Source organism: Mastomys coucha, unplaced genomic scaffold (assembly GCF_008632895.1).
Source record: "Mastomys coucha isolate ucsf_1 unplaced genomic scaffold, UCSF_Mcou_1 pScaffold5, whole genome shotgun sequence".
Taxonomy (NCBI): Eukaryota; Metazoa; Chordata; class Mammalia; order Rodentia; family Muridae; genus Mastomys; species Mastomys coucha.
In genome coordinates, this window is record NW_022196911.1 from 63407734 (window position 1) to 63433509 (window position 25776).

Genomic DNA, 25776 nt, shown 5'->3' on the forward strand with positions numbered 1-25776 from the left:
TTGTATCCTAATTTTTCAGTCCCAAAGAGTCTGGCCCTCTATCCCTGGTGAACCCTGTGTTCTGTTGGCTGTCAGGAGCCCTGGGTGGGCTCCCATGGTGTAGGAAGAGGTTAAAAGCATAGGTAAGAGCAGACCCATCTGGATCCCCTCCCATGCAGCCTTCCAGAACCTCTGCTTCCTTGTAAACAGAATGTAGAGTGGCCAATTATGGAGCAGTGAGCCTAGTAATACAACCTCTTGTCCTGAGCCCCAACCTTGTGACTAGCTTTGACCTCAAATGGGCTGAGCTTTAGTGCCTTTGAAAGGATCCATACTTCCATGACATCTCCAGAAGGGTGCTGGGCTTGTCATCACCGATCACACACAGCTGCTGTGATCAGGTCGCTAAGCTGAGTCCTCTTGGCCCAAAGGACTCCAAAGCCGCAGCTGGCCTTTGCTTATCGGCTTTCTTCTCACCTAGACTAGAAATGACTTCCTCGGTGCACCCAGCACTATGTTTACCTAACACTGTTGAAAATGACCTCTCAACGCATTTGTGTTTGCCCAAAAGCATTTAAAATATAAAAGTCTTATTTCTCTTTGCTGTTGAAGTGCCCTTTTTGTCGTTGGATAAGCCCCTACTTTATCGCATGCAATCAACTCACTGTCTAAGGTGTCAAGAGGGATAGTACACTTCCCTTCGAGGGGATGCATGCATGCATGTGTGCACAAGTGTGTATGTGTGTGTGTGTACGCATGCACGCACCATCGTGCTGCTCCTGAGATGCCATGTGTCTGACTCAGTTTCTGTGGTAGACACATTTAGCACCTTTAAAGGCAACATTATATTTCTTTCTCATAGCCCCACCCCTTCAGCTGAAACTTCCTGTCCTCTTCAAATTTCTAGAACCTAAGACACTTGGCTCCTCTGATATTTGTTGGTTGGTTTGGACCATTTTTGAATTTTCTATTTGACACGTTTTCCCAGTTTCTTCCTCCCTACTTACTACTTACTCTTCCTGTACCTTCCTGTTTCTTCTTGCCCTTCCAAATATTCAGCATGCTGCTTTTTTTTTTTTTTTTTTTTTTTTTTTTTTTTTTTTTTTTGAGACAGGGTTTCTCTGTGTAGCCCTGGCTGTCCTGGAACTCACTCTGTAGATCAGGCTGGCCTCGAACTCAGAAATCCGCCTGCCTCTGCCTCCCAAGTGCTGAGATTAAAGGCGTGTGCCACCACTACCCAGCCAGTGCTTCTTCATTTGTTACATGTGTATGGTGTCTCTGCATGCCAGCTCTGCACCCAGTCCTGCAATATAGTAATGAATGCAAAGGCACAGTTCCTCCTGTGGACACTGACCTTCCAGGGGAGGAGGCACATGAGAGCTAGCACTCAAAAGTGATGTTGCTAAGTTCTACTTGGAGATGTGAAGCTGTAGAAAGCACCAGTGACTGCAGGTCACCAAGGAGGTCTCCAGGAAGTGACCCCAAAGAGACCACCAGGCAGTAAGTTTAGCGTATACAAAAGCAGAGGTGTGCCATGTTGGAGAAGTGAAGGAGGCCAGATGGGCTAGAGCTCAGAGGGTCTGCAGGACAGTGAGTCAGATCGTGTGAGGCCTTGTAGGCTACGGTAGAGTCTGGACCTCAGTTGGAGTCACTGCAGAACTTTGAGCAAAGAGGCAACCTGATCAAATTCACAATCCAAAATGCCAGCTCCACCAGCTTTGTGGGGAACCAACCAAGTCAGGAGCAAGGCAGGAGTTGCAATGCTCTGAATCAGCTGGGGCTCAGGGTCTCTTCCCATAGTGCCTATAAACTAGACTCCGTGGGTGCTTTTGCCTTGACAATCAGCGCTTCCTGTATCTCCCTCCACTGCTTATTCCACCATTTCCATCATCACCATGACTTGAAAGTTCAAGACCTGTGGCATCTCTACCACTGGCTACCCCAGCCTCTGGAGAAGCCTTTGCTGTCCACAGCAGAGCAGCTAGGGCTTGTCACCAGGAGCCCTCCTAAGCTGTAGTGGCCATGCTCCTCTCTGACTTGTCTACATAGTTCCCAAACAACCCATCCCTCTTCCCAAGTGAACTCCAGGCCTTGGAGCTGCAAGAATTTGCCCCATTATAGCCCCCTCAGCCCGGCCACTGGCTCCTGCCCATTGTGTTTTCTTTCTTCTGATACTGCATGGTGTAAACCTCTCACCCCAGCTAGGAGCAGCTTTCCAGTCAGGAGCTGTAGAAGAACTATTATGTAGTGGGACTCTGGCCAACAGGAAGCAGTCAGGCAAGCAGGAGTGTTTCCCAGTTAGAAGTGAATGAAGAGATAAAAATCTCCCCAGTCTCCAAGATATGATAATGTTAACCCACGTGCACACACCTCCTCACTGCAAACTCTGTCGTACACAGCCGAGTTTACAAGGAAGAAACGAAGGAGCCCCCTAGATGAAAGAAATGGAGACTGAAAACCAGAATCCAGTAACACAACAGAGGGGTTCCCTTCTACAAGGGAACAGATAAGAAATAATGTAAGCTTTAGAGACCAAGGAAAGGATGTGATGGCTCCTCCTTTCACTTTTGGGGTGACTAGAAATGTCAAAGTGGCCTGAGGGTGTGGCTCAGTTGGTTCAATGGTTATCGAGCATGTACAAGACCCTGGCATGGTGGCTTACACCTTTAATCCCAATACACAGGAGGCAGAGGCAGGCAGAGCTCTGTGAGTCTACAAAGTCCAGGGCTCTGTTATACAAGGAAATTCTATCTTGAAAAACCAAACCAAACCAAAACAAAACAAAACAAAACAAAACAAAAAAAGGACCCTGGCTTACAGTTTCCAGCACCACACAAAGCAGATGTGGTGACACACATCTGGGTGCCAACACTTGGAGGTTGGAGGCATAAAGATCAGAAGTTCAAAGTTATCCTTGGCTACAAAGTGAGTTCAAGATCAGCCTGGGACACACGACATCCTGTCTCAAAAAATAAACTATTCATTGCACAAAAATAGACCACAGGCAGAAATGACCTGTTAACATCAGGCCTTTTGCTCTATCAGTGTTTCAGGGTTCTAAACCATGTAACAAAGATGACCACCATCTACAGCGTCTGTGCTTGTCACTTAGGAGGCATTGGAAAGCTGGAGGGCGGAGCTTGGTGTGCACAGGAAAGCCGAAGGCTGAGGCCTGGCCCTGGCCCTGGCCCTCCCAGGATTCTGTCTTGCAGCCCAGGAGTCTTGGCACAGCTCTCAAGGTGGCTCTGTGGAGTCCCTGTCTGCTGTGCCCACCGGCCTGCAGAGCCTGAGCCTGTGCTCACTGCCCTCTCCGCGTACTTCTAGAGGGTGATGCTTTTTTTCTGGTGTGGCTCACTGAAAGAGGCGTGTTCTGCTTCTCTTTTGCAGGGATGATCATGGTGATTTTGTTGCTGCTCGTGGCTATTGTGGTCGTTGCAGTGTGGCCAACCAACTGATAGCAATAAAGGGACCACCCGCTGTGACACCTGCCAATGATGAATGAAAGCCCAGCACCCTTTTGGTACAGAACACCTGCTCTCAATAAATTTTCCACCGCTCCGGGCTCTTGGTGTACATTGCTTGGGTAGGGAACAGAGCTGAGCAGCTCTGGAGACCTTTCTAGAGCACTGGCCCAGTTATGTCCCTTGTCTTCTGTCAGTGGTTTTGTTGGTAGCCAGAAGTCCCTCAGATAGCCATTGCCTCACAGCTGCCAGTGGATTTGTCACCCTCTGTGGGCTGGGCATCCTGAGGGCTATCGTGTTAATATGCAGTATGTGACCTTGGTGGCTGGTTGCACTGGGGGAGCCACGTGCCCTTGTGCAAATAAGTGGGTGATCATGTTTCTAGGTGTCCAGATAACAGGACCTAAGCAAGGCAAGAGCCACACAGAAGGCATAGCCACATGGACAACAGCCTCTCTGTCAAGCGCCATGTGTAGTTTCCCACAAAGCTTAGACACCCAGCAGTGCTGCCTATTTCTGCTCTGAAGAGTTTCTGGACCATCTTCGTATCTGGACACGCACCTTTCCCATTTTGTATCGATAATAAACTCATCCTTCCAGATTGACACCTTCCTAAAACAAAATCCGGGTGTGGAGGCACATGCCTTTAACCCCAGCACTCAGGAGTCAGAGGCAGGTGGATTTCTGAGTTTGAGGCCAGTCTGGGCTTCACAGAGAGAGAGGATATCTCAAAAAACAGCAACAAAAGACAAATTTGACACCTTTCTAAGTAGCCGTCAGCCTTAGAGCTTGAGGTAGGGAGCAGTCAGAGGAAAGCCTGGTTATAAAGCAGGCAGGGCTATCCCGGCCTGCCTCTCCACCGCCTCTGAAGCCGTGTGTGTCCAGCATGAGGGCATGCACATGTGTATTTTAGAGAACGGACCCAGAGCGGAACTGACTACAAAAGATACTGGGACCACAGGTGTGCGCAGGGGCAGCATGCCCTCTCTCCTCTCTCTCTCTACAAAAAGCAAGATGGGCAGCCAGCCTTGCGTTGTTATAGTAGAAAGAGGGGGAGTTCAAGCTAATGCCAGAACTCTTGCCATAGCATTGGTTTCAGTGAGGAGGAGACAGGCCTGTGTCTGTGGTAGACCTACCTGTGCTAGGTCCTGTGACTTTCCTCAAGAAAACATAACCCAAAGCCTTCACTGGACAGAATCAGGCACCAGGAAGAAAGCCCCAGCATCACCTAGGCTGGCGCCCTTTCCTGGGACCCCGAGACCAAGGATTCCAAGTGTTCTGGGATGTAGGCATCTGTTTGGCTCTGCCTCACACCAGAATGCAGGCCGGCAGGACAGCCTGAGGTCTCTGTGGCGGAGGAAAGGGTCTCTGGGAGCTCTCAGGCCAGCAGTGAAACATTCATCTCAAGAGCACATCACCTCAGCTTATAGCTCTTACCCTGTTCTACCACAGGACGACAGGAAGTAAGAGAAGGCAAGACTTGAGTAAGAAACATGCTGCAGACAGCCCCAAGGGTTGCCACGCCACTTGGCAGCTCTGTGGTCACAGACAGGTCTCCTTTCTGTGCCAGTGGCCTCGTGTAGAAAAAGGTGACAGTCCCTCCCACTGCCCCACCTTGCCCCACCTCAGGGCTGCTGGGAAGACTGGGTGAGGTACTGAAGCCTGCCACTTGGCTCAGGTGGAAAAGGGGACTCTTCCTATAACACTAGTGTAAGCCCAGGTGTCCAGCGGGCTCAGGATCCTGTCTCCCACTCTCCGCTGTACAAGAACTGTAAGAGTAAGCCAGGCAGGGGCAAAGTTTGCTGCTGATTTGGCCAGCGATGCCCAAGTTCCTGAGGATACCAAGGCCTAGGAGCTGACTTGGCAGGATGTCAGGGGTCACGGTAAGCCGGGAGGTGTCAACTGGCAGAGAGGGTGTGAAGAACAGACTGGGGGTGAAGAAGGGTGCGCTTGTGTCAGGGCCATGTGATTGGGAAGACAGGAGCCTTGCTGGACTGCATGCAGGCCAAGGCTTTAAGACACAGTGTGCCCTGAGACAAATTTGTCAGGGCAGGGTGGTTGCTAATGGATCATCCAATATAAGACCAAGAATCTGCAGAGCTCCATCCTCCAGTCTTGTGGGAAACCCCAAATCTGTACAAACAGTGTCTCCTGGGAGCCCCCCACTTTGGGGCTCAGAAGAGGCAGCATTGATAGTCTGTTTAACTTTCTCACCTCCTCTTGACTTGCTCAGCACGAAGCCCCGGCAACTCGCGGGACACTTTGAACCAGAGCCACGAGGGCCCGGCTCAGTTGCACTGAAAGCCCTTTTCAGGAAGACACTGGCCCATGTCTGCACACAGTAGCTTCTGTTCTTCTGGCTGAATGGGCTGTAGGCCCAGTCAGGGCATTGTGTGACCCTGGACAAGTTACTTCACTTCTCTATACCCATGGGCAGGGTACAGTAGGGGGAATGCTGCCTGGGAGATTCTGGTGTGAGGACCTGAGGTCCCAGCCATGGGCACTGCAGGCAGGGAGACTCATCCCCAGTCAGTCTTCCTCAAAGATGGCTTCCCCACTCCGTCAAAAGCAGCCAAGCATACCCAGCTGAGTGGGGTGCACCAGAGAGCCTGCTGCCTCAAAACCCTGGTGACAGCTCCCGTAGAGTGGCGTTTGCCAGTGGGGTTTGCAAGGCCTGGTTTCCCAGCTTCGATATGTCTGTAGACCAGTGGCCTGATATAAGCGTTCTGGAACTAGTTGACTAAGTCTTACACCACTCACAGAACACAGAGTGACAAGGCAGCTAGAGCACCCCTCTCTTCAGAGACGTTGTCAATGAAAGTAAACCTTATTAAAATAACAGCATATGAATTGTTTAACTTAACCGATTATTAATTATATGCACCTTAAATCTGGATGCCATATAAAGAAATCCAGATACCTGGATACAACCAATACTTTTGTTCCACTTAAGCGTTATGACTATTAATAATCGTACTGAACCTTAGCTGTCAGCCCCAAGACAACCTCCTCAGTGGATCTGCAATGCCTGTGCCAAAGCATAGCATCCACCACACTTTCGCAGATCTGAATGGAAACTCCTGCACCTTTTTGATCTGGTGCCTGCTGCCAGCCAGCCTGCTGGGGTTGTGCACCAACTCCTTGAGTCTGGATCCTTGGGACTTTTCTACTACAGCGCTGCCGTAGAATTCCCAAGGGATCCTCAGTTTCAAGAGATGTACTGACTAGTCAAAACTGCCAGCAGCCAGCCAAATGGCTGTCCCCTCAGGTGATGACATTAGACATCCATAATAATGTATGGATCCTGCTGGAGTAGATATCCTCTCACCCCTTAAAATATAAGGCCAAAGTATCCATCCTCTTACTGTACCACAGGATTTCACAAGCTTCCTCCCAACTATGTGCCAACAACTAAAAGCCCCAATCTCCATCCAGAGTGCCTTGCTGTCCCACCGTGCCTCCAGGCTGATAAAGCAATGAGTTAAGCCAAATACACGTTTAATATTTCTCACTGGCTGCAGTTCTTTTACTCCTGCTTTTTTGGGGGAAGTTATTATATGTCTTTATTTAATCTGAGACCACAGGGTGTATCTACTCTGGGTGGGCATCCCCATTCAAGGCATGTCCATTAGAGAGTCAGAGATGGGATGAGTATCCCTTCTTGGTAGGCCTCTGGTCTTTGCACTGAACCAGCCCCCCAGGTCCTGATGAGGTCTACTCATTTTCCTTGGGGCTTCCTCCCATCTTCTTCCAGCTTTCCCCACCACCTTGGCCCAGTGCTTAGCAGAGGCCCTGCTTATACTGTTTTCTTAGCACTGGACAGATGTCTGTGCCTTGTCTCCCCAGCCAGGTGAAAGGCCCTAAGGGGCAAATGAGTCGTTCAGTCCATTCTCATGCCTCTGATCAACAGTGTGTTTCCTGCCAGCACAGAGCCCAGCTGTGAGGGGGGTCAGAACACACTCAGACACAGACAGCTTTGTGGAGAGAGAGAGAGAGAGAGAGAGAGAGAGAGAGAGAGAGAGAGAGAGAGAGAGAGAGAGAGAGAAGCTGTATCATGAAAACTCCTTGAAAACTGAACTCTTGGCTTAAAATGACCAAAGATGAGAGTCAAACTGCCAAACAGTCACAGAACTCTTAGCCCCAGCTGGCCCTGGGAGCCTGACACTGCAGACAAGGCTCGTTCTTTCCTCAGTCTGGCCAGCCAACCAGGAACTGCTTCCCTGTCCTAAACTACCCACCACCAGGCATTGGCGTTCAGCAAGGACCCATTTCTGAGCTGGTTTGGGACACCAGAGTCCATGTGTGTTCCTGCCTGCCCTGGCTTGGAAACCCTGCTCCTCAGAGCTAGTTCTGTGGAGGTTGATCCTCAAGATGCCTACCCACTCTACAACAGGAGACTTTCATGCCTTGAAAGCAGGGGCGCCCCAAGACCCACATTGCTCAGGGGCTGGACCAGGCCTCCAGGTGAGTCTTGCCTTCAAAACCACTGGGTGCAGGAGAGAGTCCAGGCCACGGGCCATGGCAACACATCCTCCCAGGGGGGCGGGCTTGTTGTTCAGTCAAGAAATCACAACCATTTGGAAGTTTAAACATAGCCTCTCCAAAACCACTGAGCTCAGCTCCTGGTGGCTGCATGGTGCTGGCACTGACCCAGGCCCTGCGAGGCACTAACCCTCAGCAATGAGCTGGGGGCAGGGTAGTGGCAGGGATTTTTTTTTTTTTTTTTTTGCATGATCTCTTAAGTTTTATCAACCTCTGTCTTCTCTCCTTCATCTTGAATAGAAGAAAGCGGAGGTAATTATACAAGTCCAAAAGGGCTTGCAGGCTCTGAATCTAGTGGTGAGGGTAGGGCAAGGTGAGAGGAACCTCCTTTTCCTTTTCCTGCAGGACCAAAAAGGATCTGCCCCAACAGTGACTCTGGAATTGTAGCGTAGGCTGGCTCATCTGAGAGCCCGTTATGACAGCGGTCAGAGCCAGCAAGCCCCTAGGACTTTCCAAACAGGCCTACACTTTTCCTGCCTTTTTTGGGTAGTTAGGGCTCTTTGTTTAAAACACACAAGATTCTGTCCTGCTGGGGTGTCCCAGGGCAAGAGGCCATGTTCCTTAAGTTGCTGTTAGTCTCCACCCTTCTACCTCCCCGCATGCCACCACCAAGGCTCTGGCCACCAAGAAAGGCTGGGACGCAGAACAGTATACAAGAGTTTATTTAATGATATCTGGATTTAGTTCTATCATGTAGGGCCCACGTTACAAGTTCTGTCTGGGTCCATTACAACTCTAACAACAAAAAAAAAAAAACTTAAAAAAAAATCCACAACTTTCTCCATGTCATTAAATATATTCATATATAATAACCATAATATATTAGTATGCATTGGAAAGGAACACTGGCCCAAACAATATGTCATGGTCACAACTAAACATTTACAATTCTGTGTGAGCAGAATCGGTGACATAGGAGGGAGGCCGGGGGTTTACCCAGATCAGGGAAAGGGGAAGGATGGCCACTGACACAAGAGGTGAGGCTGGCTTAGGTTTTGGCAGGGGCAAGGCCCCACAAAGACAATTTTGATACCCCTGGGGTATGGTGTGGCTCTGGTCCACAGGAATGTCTGTCTGTCTGTGACCCACGGCCCATTAGTGAGCCTAACTTGCCCACTCTCTAGGTTCCCTGGATGGAGTCCTTCAAGTGTTGAGACCCTAAAGGAACCATTTCCCAGGTCAGTCCCGAAGAATCTCTTCCTTTCTGTCTTGTTCCAGCTCAGGGTCAATTCTAAGACAGCCTATACCCACTGCCTGTATGTAACCACTGAGGCAGAGTTCTGGAAAGTCCCTAAGGCCCACGGAGAGGACCCTTGAGACTCCCAAGGCTTTGCCCTAGGCATTTGACCTTCCCTCCCATTTGAAGGAGCCTGATGGTCCTGCCTCCTGCCTTGCTTTCTGGGACAGAAGCTCTGGCCAGAGAGGCCAAGCTCACAGGTGTACCCAGGAGCACACTATCTCCTTTACCCCACACCTTTGTGCCACTGTGTGTCAGCAAAGGAGGCATTCTGGTGACAGGGGACCAGACTACTCAAATGGAAAGCAAAGGGACAGCTAGGGAATCTTGACTGGTAAGTGACTAACCTGGTATGGTTTTCTTCAAAGACCTACATATCACAACTCTGTTAATACACTCTCAAACTCAAAAACCTACTTCCATTTTGCACCCCTTCCTAACTGTACATATAGAATGTCTCCTTTCCCCTTTCCACGTCCTCCCTAGGGTGGGGCCCAGGATGGGGAGGAAACTGCTGCCTCCCTAAGGCTGGCTCTCAGGCAGGGGAGAGGTGGGCTAGACCCGGGTCCAGAACAGAGGTGACGGCTGCGACAAGCTCTGCTCCCTCAGCAATGACTTTATCCACAACTTGGCTCATCTTGGCTATTGAATGTAACCCCCATTAGCCAGGCCACATAGAGCAGGGCAGGAGGCCTTGGTGGATTTCTAACCAGATGTCCCTGTTGCTTAGCAGGGGGGTGGGGGAAGGCTAGTTAAGGGGCTTCGCTGGACACCAGGTGAGACTGGAATCCAGGGTTCCTAGGTGGAAGCTGTCCAGAGCAGAAGCCATGCTGGTACAGAAATAAGATGGCTGCCAGGCAGGCAGGATGTTGTTTGCTACAGATGGCACCCAACAAACCACACTGGCTGTCCCGGATAGTGGCCCTTGTCCTCAATCTCAAGCTTGGACCAGGGAAGCCACATGACCCTTGCCAGGGTAGGTTTGTGTGCTCTGTGCCAGCCTCTCTCTGAAGCTCTAAAGTCTTCCTCCCGCTTGCCAAGCAGCCAAGCTCCCTTTCCAGGCCCTCTCAGATGGCCTCACCTGCCTTCTTGGACCCTGCAGCTTTCCTCTAGGCAGTCCATTCCTCATGCTCCACCACTCCCGATGCCTCCTCTGGAGGTGTTACTGGGTCTCAGCGATAACCACTACCCCACCCCACCCTCACCTGCTGTGGGTGTATCAAGCCGGCTAACAGCTGATATGCAACTGTGGTTAAGGTCAGGGCCTGAGTATGACCCTGGTGTGCTGGTGTGACTTTGGGCCCGTGGACACATCTTTTTACCAGTGAACATGAGGACAAGGGTGAATCCCTGTCTCTCGGGTTTGTGGTGAAATAGGCCAGGAGCGTATGAGTAAAGTGCCTGGCACCAAGAGGGTGCTCAGTAAGTGGCAGTGGTGATGTGGGCAGAAATGGAGAAGCAGAGGGAGCCGCATCACTAAGGGGCTGAGCTTCATCCCTCATATGGCCCTTCAGGGCAGCCAAATGGGCAGGGGAAATGAAACCAATTTCCTGACTGAGAGGGCCAGGCCTCTCATCCAGTGTGCGGGGCGTGAGGCTAGAGGCCCGAATACAGGGAGGCAGAGAAAGGCTAAAGGGGCCCAGGAAGAAACCAGAGGGAAGGTTGGAGCTGCCTGCGTGAGGACATTAAATCTCTAAGAGAAAAGAGGGCTAGGCATAGAAGAGGGCCTGGGGGACCTCCACAAAGAAGGCAGCAGAAAGGAATGGACCAGACTGCCCAGGCTAGACCGAGACAGCTGGGGGCTAGACTGGGTTTCTTAACCAAAAGAGCCTGTGTCCCTTTCCATGGGAGCCAGCAGTGAGGGTAGCAACAGGAAGCAGTTACAGCATCCTTGGACCCCCAGGAACCTGACCATTCCTGGCCTTGCCTACCTACAGCTTGGACACCAGGTGCCTCGCTGAGCAGCAACCCTGTCCTGACTCAGGCAAGCCCCTTCCCCCAGCCTAGTTCAAACTGCCTATACAACTGCTGGCATTCCAGACCTGACCAGGCCCTTTCCAGCTGTTGACATTGCTGTAAGGCCTTGTGGGAGCTGATGTCATTACACAAATAGTGTCATTGCCCTAAACCCCCGCCAGTACCCTCCCCCCTCCCCTCCCCTGGAAAATGTCATAAAAAGGGCTGTTTCCAAGTTTCCAGCAAGGAAACTCTCTGGGAGGTTTTGGTTTGCAATGCCTCCTTCCACAGGCAGCTCTAGCAGAGGCAATGACCACCCGGCTTGACTTCAGGGTCCTTAGGCCCTAGGCCCTCTGATGGGCCAGGAGCCTGGGCCAGCCCTACTGGGCTAGGGCAGGCTCCAGGAGGAGCTTCTCCCTTACAGATGGTGAACTCCACCCAGGAGACCAGCCCAGCAGGTGGCAGTGGAGACCGAAGCTGGCTGATCCCAGTGTCATCTGGCCCTTTGACATAGGGACCTGTTGTCAGAGTCTGGAATCCTGTGGGAATTCCTAGACAGCAGGTGATGGAGAAAGGAGGGGGGCATGACTAGTGTCTGCTGGTAGATTGGTTGCCCCTGCCCAGGCTGCAGGCCCAAAAATTCACAGTTCTCACATCCCCTTCAATAACCATCAAACACAGTGACTGTGGTCCACTGTGCCATTCTGTTCCCGTCTCTCGGGACCCCCAACCCCTCCACGGCGACCCCCACCTAGCCCTAGGGAAGCGCATCTCTGTTCTGGAAGGAGCGCCGTGAGGTAGCTATGTCTTGTCCTCATTTCTCCAGGGCCTGGCCTGTCAATACAGGGTACTTTCTGCCATGCGCATAAGAGCACAGCCAGGGGTGTGAGGGTGGGGCTGGGGCGGCGCCGCTGAGGGCCCCGCCCCACTTCGGCTTCGCCCCGTCCCCACCCTCCCGGAAAAACCCTGGCGGGCCAAGTCCAAGGCTGCCGGCCTCTGCCAGCGCCCTGCTGGAGCCCGCGCTACCTCCACGCTAGGCTTTTTTGCACTTGCCCTTCTTCTCCCGCTGCTGGAATTTGCGCAGCCGCCGTGCCCATGTGTCCCGCCACTGGATCACCAGGCTGCTCTTGTCTGCTACGATGCCACTCTGGTCAGGCGAGTCCTCGGCATTGCCCAACAGCAGGTACTTCTTGAGGGGCTTGATTTTGGGACACTTGCAGGCGATGTCTCGTGAGCGGATCCACAAACTCTGGTCACCACGGCGAATACGACTTGTGCCCTGCTTGTACACGGAGATGATGTTCACTGTGAACTTCCACCAGTCCCCTGCTTTGTCCGCCTTCAGGATGTGGATCTGGACAGCTGCAAGGAAGCAAACAGTTGGTGTGGGCCATGGCTGGGAAGTGCAGCCAGCTGCCCCAGTCCTGAGATGGCATGGGCCCTACCTGCACATTGTCCTACAAGAACCTGGAGTGAGATCTGGGAAGTGACTGCAAAGGGCTCCCCATGGGCAATAGGTGAGCTGCAGCAAAGCCGATCTCAGAACATGAGCCAAGTCCCCTATTCCAAGAAGTGTTACTCCTGCCTTTGTTGAAGAAGCCCTCTAACACTGCCTCTCTTGGAAGATGTTGAGATCCATAAGGGAGACTCTGGGCAAGGGGGGAAGGGGTAGATGGATTAAGCATGCCCCTAGCTCTCTGGATAAAGTCTACCTGCCCCTGAGGGCAGGTGGCCTTGATGACAGCAGTGCTGACCCCTCTGGAAACAGGGACCATCTCACATGCCTATATTTCCAAAGGCTCCAATCACTTCCTCCCAAGCCTTAGGATGTACCTGTCCTCAAAAACCATCCTGACTTCAACAAAAATGAAATCAGGGAATCTCAGCACGCATCAAAAGAGCCTGCCAGATGGCCAAAGTGCTTTTCCAGGGTCAGCCAGGGTCCTCAAACACTCCCTACCAGGCTGCTATCTCCCTTGGAGTCTCTCAGGGTCAACACTATCCCTCCCTCCACCACCCTCCAGTCTTCTGCTCCAGGGGTTCTCAATCCAAACTGTGCCAGAAGCCCCTGAAGAGCTTCTGCAAATAGTGCTGGCTCCACCCACCCTTGAGCTTCCAACTCAACAGAACTGAGTGAAGCCCAGAGTCCCCATTTCACATACTCTCCCCAGGAATGCTGATGTTTACTGGGAAGATGCTGAAGATAGACAACAGATATGTGAGAAGATGCTCCTACTGAGGGCACTTTCAAGTAGAAGGGCACATTTATGAGAGAGAGGCTGGGAGGTGGCTCAGTCAGTGAAGTATTTGCCAGACAAACACCGGGGACGTGAGTTCAGAACTCATGGGCCAAGTAGCATGTATAGCTACAATCCCAGCGCTGGGTCATAAAGACAGGGAGATGCTTGGGGCTCAGTATGTTCTGGGTTCAATGAAAGACTGTCTCCAAACAAGGTGGAGAACAACAGGAAGACACCCAAACTCCTGACTTACACACGCAACAACAAAATAGATGGGGGAACTTTGTTCAAATAAGTTTATGGAACGCCAGGTTCCCTTCAAGAATTCCCTTGGTGTTAGGCTTTTGAGAGGCTGTAAGTGGTAAGTAGTGTGCATGCGTTGGGCTTCCCGAACATTGCTGTCTGTAGAAGCCCCAGGTTGGCCAATCTTAGGTCAACAGAGCCTCTTGGAGCCTACTTGGGAATTGCTAGGGAGAGAGGAACATACAGCCAGTCACCCTCTACTGTCCAGGAGATTCCTAGAGAAGGCTTCAGCCCCATTCAAGGGCAGCAGACATCGTTTCCATCCCCATAGCTTCTTTCCTGTGCTGACCCCCGTATGTTACACAGTGTACACCTCATCCCACAGGGCAGAGAAGCACTACCCCTGGGCTCCCCTGAGGACCACCTGACATAGCAGCAGTGACTTGGAGACAGACTCCAGGGAAGCCCAGCTCATCACTTCCCTTGTTCTTCCACGGTCAGAAAGCCTGCCTGGGTCCCTGTTGCTCCAGGTGACTCCCCATTAAGGTCTCTGGAGGGCCCTCCTTGCTCCCTTCCTGTGCCCACATTGGCTGGCCAAGGCTGGAGAGCGGACAGCTGGGTGCGGAGGAGCACGGAACCCTCCAACCTGCCCTCCTGGGTGAGGGAAGTGGCGGATTTTCCCATATTTTCATTTCAGCTGTTCCTGGGCATCCTGAACTTTGCACTTCAGTCTGAGGGCTCCAAAGAATGGCTGCCATGGCAACCGTTTCCATGTTTTTGTCACCAAGGGATTCAACACTCAGTGTGAACTCTGAGGGTGGGGGGTGGGGAAACCCTCCAGCCTAGAGAACTGACTCTGCAGACAGAGGTCACCGTGGCAACTGAGTGCCCCCTTGGCTAAGTGATCGGAGAGCTACCGCCAGAGCCCTGGTTTCCTTTCCCGGGAAATGAGCTGAATACAGAATGAGCCTCTCTCAGGACACAGCAGTTTCCCTGTGTGCCAATCCTTGGCCCACCAGTGTTGCCTGACCAGGAATGGGCTGGATGTGTGGAGGCCCCTCTGGCTGGGCCCTTGATGATGTAGTCTAATCCCATGCTCTTTTGCTAGAGCCCTAACATCCCTGTACCTCAGAGAATAACAATGTAGAGACAGGGCCTTTCCGGAGGCGATTATGATGAGGTCATGAGTGTGGGCCCCACTCCAGTATAACTAGAGGGGTCTCGGGCCTCAGCCTGATGGACAGGCTTGAGAGGGTCTCAGCTTCACAGAAAAGAACTCAGGAGAAGAGCTGGCTGGACAAGGTCTAGCCTTGGGCTGGGCCCCAAGGTTCCCCAGGAGACTTTCCTTCTCATGCTCCTGCAACAGCGTGGCTCTGAAGATAAGCATCACTGGCTTACCTCAGACCTCTCAGAGAATTATTCTGGAAAGGCAGGCTCCTCGCCCTAGAAACTCCCACGGGGCCTCAAGAAGACCTGCTTCACCTGAGCCCTGAGGGTCCCTATGGGACACTGCTATGTTCAAGAAGTAAGAAGTTAGTTCCTTCTGTCTCCAGCAGATACAATTCTGTGGTAGGGACCTCCCTAACTGCAGGCTGAGACAGCACAGGCCCCAGGGGCAGGGGAGGGTGGCAGCAGGATTCATGTGATTATGCTGGAAAAAAAAATCCACATTTCCGCTGCCCTTGGCAACGCCTCCGCACATTACAAAGCCCACCAAGTATGAGCAGCGAGCGCACACAGTGCATGGGCCAAGTCCCCGCAGTGCGCATACCACTGAAAAGATTCAAAATACACATTGCAACCGTGACCTCAAACAGACCTGCACTGTGCGCTTAGGGAGAGCACGCTCTGGCAGCCGCGTGGCACACACCAGGACTGCTGTCACCTCTGACCGGCTGCTGGCTGCCGCTTCTGATCAGGAATGACCAAGGTCTCCATCCAGGCCATACCTAGATATCACTTGGTGATACGTGATCCCACTTGGCCAGGTGACTGAGCACAGTTCAGCAACGGCTCTGCCAGTCTTGGGGCCACACAGAACTCTTAACACCCTGCTCTGGGCCTCTTATTGGTGTCCGGCCCAGATGGCAATATTTAGGAGTTGGGAGCCATTAAAAAGTGAACTCAGCAGTATGTGGGCTCCACCCTCGTGTGCAGCGCAGTGGCCCTTTAAGAGGCTTAAGTGAGCCCATCATGTAATGCCACGGCAACAAGGTGGCATTTTGGAAGCAGAGAAGGGGTGGTACCTTGGTCTTAGACTTCTTAGCCACCCAGACTGCAATCCATAGATTTCTATACAGTCAGCTGCACTTTGCTAGAGCCTTACGAATGGCTGCACAATGCAACTCATCCCTCCTACCCACCTGAGTGCCAACCCCCCCATCTTTAGGCTGATGTCCTGATGTTATCCTCTAGAGGGGTTCAGGTGAGGTTTCCTCCATTCAGAAAGGAGGGTGATGAGATCATTCACAGTAAGGTGACCATGGGTATGAGGGTGAGGGTGGGAATGCTGGGAGTCCTTAAACTCCAGGTTGCTGGTGGAGTGGAAGCCCTCAGCTTTGAGAGCAGCCAGTGCTGGAGTAGAGACAGGAGGGCCCATGAGACAGACACTGGCTGATGCTCCAGGCACTTCTATATACAAGGGACTCCACACCACAGACCTACCCTCCCTCCCTCATCTCCTGCTCAATGGGAAGAGCTGAGGTGAGGCAGCATTCATTCCCAGCCTCTGTGCCTTCAAAGCGCTTGATGCAGACAAAGTCAGGGCTGGGAAGAATCCTTCCAGGCTGTCTACTACTATAGCTGAGCTCCTTGGGGTGGAACCAGCTAGGGGATGGAGCAGATCCTTAGAGAAAAATCTAATGGGGTGGGGGCTAGGGGTGGGAGGAGAAGAGCTTGAAGCAGGAAGCGAAGCCCTGTTGTATAAGCAGCCCAGAACTCCGAGTCTTGTGCATGATCAGGTAGGGCATGGTCAGCTCCTCTCAACAATTTTCCAGTTCGCAATGCTAAGCATGTTTCTCAGCCACCAGGGCAGGGTAAGCCACAAAGCCCACCATCCCCTACCTGAGTTCTAGCCTGCATCTCCAGTGAGCTTGGGTGCCTTGCCCACTCAGTCCAGTGGCAGAGTCCAGGTGTGACTCTGGTGGGAGGTCGGGTGGGGTGGGGTGGGCAGGGAGCAGGTCAGATTCTGAGGGCCAGCACCACTTGTGCTGCTCCTGGTGTAGGAGTGGAAGGCCAAGGCTGGAGGAGTGTCTGAGGCAGCACAAGGGCAGCTGAGATGCCTTGGAGCTATGTCTCGCTCAGTCAGAGAGTGCAGAATTCAATCTGCTGCCTACACATATCCCTAGCTGCAGCTCCAGGTTTGTCCTACCATGGAAGTGAGGGAACGGCCACCCTTCCCAATGGTCTCAGCCTCTCCCTTAAGTCCAGTGTCAGGGAAATTCCCAGGCCATGAAAGGCAACCTGATGCATGGGGAACCCCTGGCCTTTAGCCTGTGTTTGGAGCCTCCATAGGGAAAATTGCCGTTTTCTACCTAGAGCCAGTTCTAACTCGTGGCTTGCTGAGAGCCCACAGTCAGAGAGGAAGGCCCAGCAGGGCAGAAGCCACCTGCTGGGTTAGCCACGGGAGAGCAGAGACTAGACAGGCAACAACTATTCCTCTTGGCCACACCCTCTCTCCAGCACTTCTGTAGGGGCAAGCTTCTTGCCTTTCTAGAGCTTTCCAAGATTTATAGGTTGCTCAAAGTGGGCCCTAGGGGCCACCCACAGCTGCCCCTCCTGAGGGCTGCCCCTCACTTCCCCTTCCCTCCCTACCCATCTAGACTTTCCTGTTGGGGCAGTCCAGCTAAGGAAGAGTTGTCACCCATTTGCCTTAGAGACAGCAGCCAGGAACGATGGGGGAGGACACCAACCCCACAGAAACCATTAAAATCAAAAGCCCTGTAAATCTTCAGGTGGAAAGAGCATGTCATGATCCTCGGCTGCTTTCATGAAATGCAGCCCTGACTGTGCGCTTCCAGGCCAGCCCAGGTCAAGCCCTGCTCCCTGGGCTTCTATGTGGCAAGTGTGGCACCTGTGCAGAGTGCAGACCTGGGGTGGGCACACATGGCTAGACCTATATATAGCGGTCCTGTCCACTGCTCATCAGTAAAGTGGGGACTCACCCTGACAGGCCCAGGAGCCAGCCACACAACCTTGAGATCCTGGCTGCTGCCTCCTGCCACTCCAATCTTGAGAGGGGAGAGACCATCTCCCGGAGCTAAGGGACATCAGAGAGCCATCTTGGAAGAAGGTATTAATTAGTCTTGGCCCTGAGCAAAAGGCAGCCTACCTGGCTCAGCCCAGTGTGAACGACTTTTGGGTTACTGTGACAGAATATCTGAGCAATCGACATGGAGGAGACACTTGATCTGGGCCACAGATTCAGAGGTTGTGGTACATGTGCCCAATGGGTTCTGCTGCTTAAGGCCCAATGGTAAAGCTAAACATGGTGGTGAAAATAAGCTGAATAGAGCTACTCAGCTCCTGACAGCCAGGAAGCAGAAAGCAAGCAGGGGACTGGGGACAAGGTGAGGTTGCATGGGCACAGCCCCAGGACCCTGCTTACTTCAACCAGGTCTCTCACCTGCTAAGTTCCCAACCTTTGGGAGGCATTTCCTATGCAAATCACAACACCTGCTTCACTCAGACTCACAAGTGTAAGGCTGCGGTGGCCTCATCTGGAGGACTGGCCTCTGCCGTACAGTGACTCTATCGGCCCTCACCTCTCTGGATAAACTAGGCTGCTAAAAGGACATCCCACCTCAGAAGACCTTGCATGGTTTCCTGAGATACTCCAACCATCCACACCTGCCTCCCATACTGGCTAGACCCCCCCCCCCCAACCTACACATCTATATCCAAAATAGACATGGGAAAAAGCAAAGCCTGCTGGGTATTGATTCAGAACCTTCCCATGGGAAAGTAGATGATGAGTGAGCCCCAGGCTCACTCTCTTGGCAGAGATAGAGTTCTGGCCTCCGAAGGAGAGAAGGTGACAAACAGCCTCCTCTGTGTGACTTAGGTCCAGGTTCCATCACCTCCAGCCCCCTCCAGGATTCAAAGAAAGCCTAGTGCAGAGAGGGTTTGGGCCAACTCAGGACAGCACATTTATACCATTCTACAGAAGATGGCAGGGCACACAGAAGTCCCTCAAGCAAATGTTGCTAACCTCCATTTCCCCCGGAGGCTCCAGCTCCAGGAAGCTACTACCATGGGAACAAAGAGCAGCTCCTCCCTCCCAGAGCCCTGGCTGGAATGGCACTACCAAGCTTCCCCATGATACATCTGGAGTTCTGTCCCATGATAGACCAGAACCAATACACCCCATCGATAACAGGCCTGACTCCGAAAACCCAGGAGATATAAATAAAGCACCTGAGGCCTATTGCAGGAACCACAGTATGAAGCCAGCAGTGCTATATACTGACCCCTGCAGAAGGTTGGGCGCTGCCGTGGCTGGCAGCTGGTCTCCCTGGATTAAGCGGTTCAAGTGTGATAGCTTGGGAGGTATGGTTACCTCAGGCCATGTCTCTCAAAACCCTGAAGGCTGCTTGGTGCATCCTCCAAGACTACAGATAGGGGGAAACTGGTGTGTCTATGGAGACTGCTGGATAGGAAGCCCAGGATCAAAACCTGGCGTGCTGGGGTCCTTTGCGACAGAGACTACAGTCCCTGGGGATGTCTACCTCATCTCTGCCCTGGCTCACTAGACACTGGTTAGACCATCCACTCAGAGTTTCTGTAAAATGGAGAAAGATATCCTAGACATCTCTGCTTCCAAAAAAAAAAAAACAAAAAAAAACAAAAAAACTACAAGGAGCAAAAAAGAATATGGCAGACTAGCACACAGGCAGATGAGAGTCTGGCGCTGCCCAGACCCAGGATAGCTATATCCCCTTTCTGGACTGGCTGGAGCAATAGTGACAGGGCCCAGGCTCAAGGCTGGGGAGGGCTGCTTGTACCAGCCCCCTGCTGGCTCCCCATGGGGGCCACTTTCTTGTGGGCACAGAATCTTCACTGTCCAGCTGTCACTGGGGCTGTCTGGCCTTTCCTGCCCAGCCTGGTGGTCACCCGCATTCCGCGACCTCAGGCTGACTCATGTAGATCCAGCTCTACATCTGGCATCCATATGTGGTTGGCACTCTTCAGGAAGGAAGGGGGGGGTCACATCTGGCTGGAGAAACAGGAGGATCCTCAGGGGGCCAGTGACCCTAGGGAGGGGTAGCAAGCCTCTGACGCACCATGCTGCTTGCTTCTGTCTTGTCTGTGCCCCATTCTCTCAACAAGAGGATGTCCAGGTGACATGGCTCTTCCCAGAAATTACTGCAGCCTCCGGCTTACCCGGGACCTTGCCTTGATGTAGGCAGCCCTACATCACTCTAATTCCTGCGTCCATACCCAGCGTCTCTGGAGTAGATCTAAGTAAGTTCATTTCTATGACATGGCTGCTAAGATATCTGGCTCTCTGAAGAGACTGAGGCTGCCGATAGTCACCGCTGACCCCAGGGTCACTGAGGAGGAGAAGAGAGAATGCTCACACGGTGGCAAAGCTCCAGGCCCATAGCTATGAGATCCTACTCCTTTATTCCCAGTCTGAGACGAGAGCTAGGCCTGGGCCCTGTCTGCCACTCAAAGCAGAACTTCCACCACGAGAGCAGTGCTACCACGGCCAACTATCTGCTCAATTCCAGCACCCTGTAATCTGCCCCCTTCACATCTGCCTCTCTCCCTGCTCACCACAAGTCCATCTCCTCACAGCCCTCCTCCATCTCTGCCACCGTCGCTGCCATTGCTCACTGTGCCATCCCCCCCTGTCTGTCAGCTCAGGGGCTCCCCGCAGGGGGAACCATGCCTCCTTCCTTAACCATCAGGATGTTTGTGTGGCTTTTCTTCCGAGTGTGATCTGGTGCCGGGAGCCAGTGTTCCACTAGGGTATGGATGTGTGAGCCCTCTAAGGGCTGCTGTGCCTACTCCAGGCTGCCACATGCTAAGTCATTGACATGAGAAAGGAGGGAGCTCCAGCCTGGGATTCCACAGCGCGGATACCCAGCTTGCCCGTTTACCTTGTCAGGTCTTGGTGAACCACAGGAATAAGAACAATCCTCCCTCCCTCTCTCCCTCCCTCCCTCCCACACAGCTGAGGATGCAGTGACTGACTAGGTATTCACAAAGGCCATCAGGCCATCAGGGAGCCCAGTCTTGGCTCAGCTATCCTCACCCAGCGACTCCACTGACTCCACAGGTTCCTAGGCACCAAGGCTTGCTGAGCTAATCTCAGAGCTCTCCATTGGTGCTCAGGCCACCTAGGCCACAGCACAATAGCACAAATGCCACACAGGGCGAAGATGTCCACAGCACTTCCCCTCAAGCGGAGTCCCCCCGAAACCACTGGCAGGGGCCGTCAGGTGGAACACTCGAGGCTCATGTGAAAGCATCTTCAGTTTTCCGGCCAGTAGTGCCAAGATGTCTTTCTACAGGGGAATGACTAATAAACATTTCTGGGAATGAAGCACTTTTCCAAGAATCAGTGAGAGAGATGATCTCACCTTTCACAACAACGGCTGATGCGCATCCCAGAGAGAAGGAAGAGGATACTTGGGCCCCGTCACCCAGCACCCCTGCCCTCCTTGTTCTCAGGCTCTACCAGCCATGGGATCCCTGCTTTTGGGGGTAGAGGCTACCAGGCCCCGGGAAACCCCACTCAGGCCTCTTCTGGCCTCTTATTGTGTATGTCTCTTCCAAATGTGTAGTCCCTGAGGCCCAACCTCCTGGGCCATGCAGATCTGTGGATGCAGACCCAGGATGGCCTAGGGCTTTTAGTGAATGTGTGTAGAGGGAAAATCTCCAGGGTGAGAAGGGATAAAGTACCAGGACTCCCTAGGTCCCCCTGGCAGGACCACCGTGTGTGTGTGTGTGTGTGTGTGTGTGTGTGTGTGTGTGTTGTACATGGGTGGCATCTATGAGCCACAGCTCAATGCAACAGGGAGGACACTGTACAAAGTTAAAGATGTGAGACAAGACAGAGGAGCTTTCCACCAAGAAGCAGAGAAACAAGGGGAAGGAGACACCCAGGAAATAGATGGCCGCAGCCAACAATATCCCCTCTGGCTGTGCTGGACCAGAGCACTTGACCTCAGGGGCAGACATCTCTGGAGCTATTGGGACACTAAGTAAAGGAGTCTCCGGGCAGGTGACTTCAGACTGTGCCACCTAGGTCTGCGCTGACAGGGGTGCAGTCAAGGTGTGAGGGGGAGCATGTATGCATGCATGCACACACACACACACACACACACACCACATACATACACACACATCCCGTCCCACAAAAGAAGGATTCCTTCAGAGTATGGCGAGGTGCTCTGAGAATAAAACCTGTCTTCATGGCAGGGGTTCCACACTGGGCTTGGTGTTGGCTTTTGGAGCATTTGTAAGGTAAGCTGGATTCCCCTAGAGGGCAATAGAGAACTGAGGTCGCCCAGCAGAGGGGCGGACAGGTGACGGACGACCTGACCTCCATGGGTTGCTAATAGCCTCTTTAGCCATGGCGCCTAGCACTTGGATATTATATCTCCTTGATTTGAAACATGAGGAACTGGAAGCCCAGACTGGTGAAGCTTCCACATGGGAAAGGACTGAACCATCTTCCCCACCACATGGGGGTAGGGGTTGGGGGGTGGAGGTCCTCTCTAGATGGGGGCCAGCAGCCAGGTAAGGTCCTGGCCTGAGGCTCTCCCTGACCCCTATTCTTTCTTGCCTTGCCTAAAATCCACCCACCCAAGCTTGGTCTGGGATCAGGGCTGGCACACCTTGGCACAGCCAAGTCTCTTCCCATCGGCCTTCAGGGCCTGTAGGTTTCTGTCCACTGGCTACCACTCAGGGTCAGTGGAGCCTGAAAGAAAGTTCACTTAGCTGCCCCAGGTCAAGCCTATCTTGGTGGGGCTTGGGGAGAGAGGGGCTCTTCTCTCAGCAGGGGTGGCAAAACCTAGGTTCTAATTAGCAGCTTCGGGGAACATCCAAGGGCCCTGGATGTGAAGGAAATGTGTTTCCTAATTGGCCCCCTGCCGGAGTGTCAGTCAGCAAACAAGCAGGGATTAGGCCTCCCAGCCAGTTCCCTTCCTTGGCCTGGCTTGGCCTCACCTCCTCTGTATCTAGGCAGGTTCTCTCCTGTCTTCCTTCAGCCCATCTTCCCCTGGGCTGGCCCAGTCTTCTGTGGATGGGAGGGCCGCCTAGCCACATTTCACCTAGGCTGTGTCTGGCCAACCAAGGATACTTAGAAGAGTCTCCACAGCCCAGCAAAGCCCAACGAGAAGCCTTTCCTCAGCCTCGGAGCAAGGCTTGTAATGCTGGGTAACCCCCTGCAGTACTCACGGACCTGTAGCTGCCAACACCCTGCCTAGCCCCCTTTCCACCTTTTCAAACCAGGCCCCAAGGCCCGACATATCCCACAGTGCCTGGCTCCTCTGAGCCCTCTGTGGAACTCACGTGACCCCCTTGCAGCTTGGTAGACTGAACTGCATTGAGGAGATTTCCATAACTTCCAATGGCCTTACTGAAACCAGAAACCCCTGCAGGGCTTAGAATGTGGTATGTCTCTACCAGGACCTGTATGGAGGTCCCCAGCAGAGCAGGGCTGAGAGGCGGTAGGGCCCTCTGGAGGTATGCTGGGTCAGGAGGAGTTCACGCTCATGAGCATTCCCACGAAAGGTAGGTAGGATCTTAAGAGCATGCATGCTCTTGCAAGGCACCTGGCTCCCTGTGTCTCCTCTTCTCTTCTGTGTCACAACCATGGGTTGACACAGCATAAAGCCCTCACTAGAAGCTGAGTGGATGAAAACACTCTTGGACTTCAGAAACTGTGAGCCAAAAAATAAAGCCCAGCTATCTTGCTAGGGAAACAGAAAAGAGACTGATTCGGAACCTCCCGGGGCTGCTGGAGAAGGAGAAAAAAAAACAGAGCTAGGCAGTGACAGTCAGAGTGGGGGTTGGGGGGCACAGTACATCCGGGTCTTGTCGGACCTGAGAAGACGCACAGAAAAGAGAGGCTAGCACGGTGCCCAGAGACCTTACCCAACCCTTCACCACCCAAGAAGGATGCTCCCTCCCGCTGAATATAGGAACACCCACTGGATTTGAGGTCTTGAGTCCATAAAGGAAAGGTCAACCTGGTGTAGACAAGGGCACTACCACAGGGCAGGGTAATCCTGGAATAATAGATGGGAGAGAACAAAACCAGGCTGAGTCCAAAAGAATCAGGTGGAAGGTCCATGGGATCCATTTCAGTGATGTTACAATTTCTCCCCTTGCATCCAAAGAACAGACTGACACCATGGAGCAGCACTTTTCAGAAATAACTCAGTCCCAGCCTACTCCCACCCAGCCCTCCTCAAGCAGGGCCTGCCCGCTCCCATTCCTGCCCCGCTGAGGATGGGGGGAGGATAGTGGCTACATTCCTCACTGCACCCTGCCTTTTGCTTTGCTAGGAGCACCGATCAGGCTTCAAGAGAGGTCAGGTCCCCCTTGTAACCTCTACCCCAATTTGAAGGAGGCCAAGTCCTTCCTTTATTTCTCAAGGACAGTAAGCCTGTTGTGGAGACCCAGGTTTGTTCCTCCATGGGGGCCGGAAGCTTCTGCCCTGCTCTGGGGTATCATTTCTTAAGAAGCCTTTTCTTTGGGAAGCTGACCGTGGACCCCTGGTAGAAGGTAGGGCTTGAACCTGGATGGCCACGGCCTGACAACCTGTGAGTCGATACCTGCATGTTGCTGTCTCTTGGCCTGTGACAAGTGTGGCCGTCTGGATGCTTGGGGTCTTCTCTGGCTTCAGTGTGAGGGGGTACACATGTGTGTGAATGCTCATAGTAAAATGGGGTTTCAGAGACTCTCAAAATGTCTTTGAGCCTAGTGATTTATTCCTATATGCAGAGAAGCCCTAACTACTAGCCTGACTAAGGGGCAAACTTCAAGTCTGGCTCAAGCAGCTGGTCTACTATGGCCTCTCGTGTGTCATGTGTCCCCCTTGAAACCTCCCAGGAACTTCTCAGGGTCCTCAAGGTCAGAGCGGGATGCACAGTCTTACAGCATAGATGTCTCACCTAGCCTTGGCTCAAGGGAATCTACCAACGGCCAGCAGCCCCCACCCACTGTGATGCTGGACAACTTCGCCTCACCGAGCAAGAGACTTGAGACAATGCCAGGGTATGAGTGAGGACACAGAAGACCAGAGAGTGAGCGAGCGAGTAGTCTGCAGCCACATAGCCCTTTGGACAGAGCGAACAGCGTCCAGGATAGAAATCCCAGCCTTGATGGCCCCCACTGATCCCGATGCCCTGTGCAGGGCAGTTGGGAGAATCCAGGCTCCTTTGGCTTCTCTGACACAGAAGGGAGTGCTTTCTTGGGCAAAAATATTTCATGGATCTCAGGGACACAGTGACACAAGTCACTCGCAAGCCACCACTGAGGAGCCCACCTTGCCCCCACTTACCATAGTCCTTCCTACAGTATTTCTTCATGTTCATCTTCAGCTTTCCTTTGGAGGCCTTGCAATAGGAGTCACAGTCTGCAGGGGAGGACACAGATAGAAACTCATTAGGCCACTCAAGAATGGGCTGGTAGCCGAGTGGGCCACCTCCCTAGAGACCCAGTGGTATCCACAGGCCAGGCCAAGCAGGTGGCCATTCAGGACAGGCTGGCTTTCTAAAGAGGCCAGTGGGACAAAGGCCACCCCTCTTCCCTCAGCCTGGTGGAATATTTCAGCCTCCATGAGAGCCTCTGGGACCACGGTATCGTGCCACCCAGGGTTTCTGAGCACCACACCAATCCCTTCTGCCTTAAGATTCAACTGAAGGCTGATTAAAGCAGATAGAGGCCTCATTGTCACTGGGCCGTCGGGGTCTGTGTCAGCCGCTGGCTTTCATGGCATGAAGCCTCTGGCTGAGGTTAGGCCCCAACAAAAGAGGTCACAGGGGAAATTAGCAGCCCATGAAACATTTGAAAACCTCTTTTGGTGTCCACTCCAGTGAAGTGTGCAAATAAAATGCCCACGAAAAGAGGTTAGCCCTAATGGGCCCCACTGCTGAGAGGC

General features: G+C 52.8%; 2 protein-coding genes across 4 annotated transcripts in view; one reads left to right on the forward strand and one right to left on the reverse strand.

The window, feature by feature from the left end:
* The window catches only part of Stx8 (syntaxin 8), a 239198-nt gene extending 235657 nt beyond the window's left edge, over window positions 1-3541 (forward strand). For both annotated transcript variants that reach the window (XM_031352893.1, XM_031352892.1), the window contains exon 8: window positions 3367-3541. In XM_031352893.1, the coding sequence (XP_031208753.1) occupies window positions 3367-3434 (68 nt within the window). In that variant the 3' untranslated portion in view covers window positions 3435-3541. The remainder of the gene's footprint in view (window positions 1-3366) is intronic.
* Window positions 3542-8628: 5087 nt separating this feature from the next.
* Ntn1 (netrin 1) overlaps window positions 8629-25776 on the reverse strand; it is a 199053-nt gene continuing 181905 nt past the window's right edge. For both annotated transcript variants that reach the window (XM_031350911.1, XM_031350910.1), the window contains exons 6-7: window positions 25177-25251; window positions 8629-12537 (exon numbers count right to left, since the gene is read on the reverse strand). In XM_031350911.1, the coding sequence (XP_031206771.1) occupies window positions 12209-12537; window positions 25177-25251 (404 nt within the window). In that variant the 3' untranslated portion in view covers window positions 8629-12208. The remainder of the gene's footprint in view (window positions 12538-25176; window positions 25252-25776) is intronic.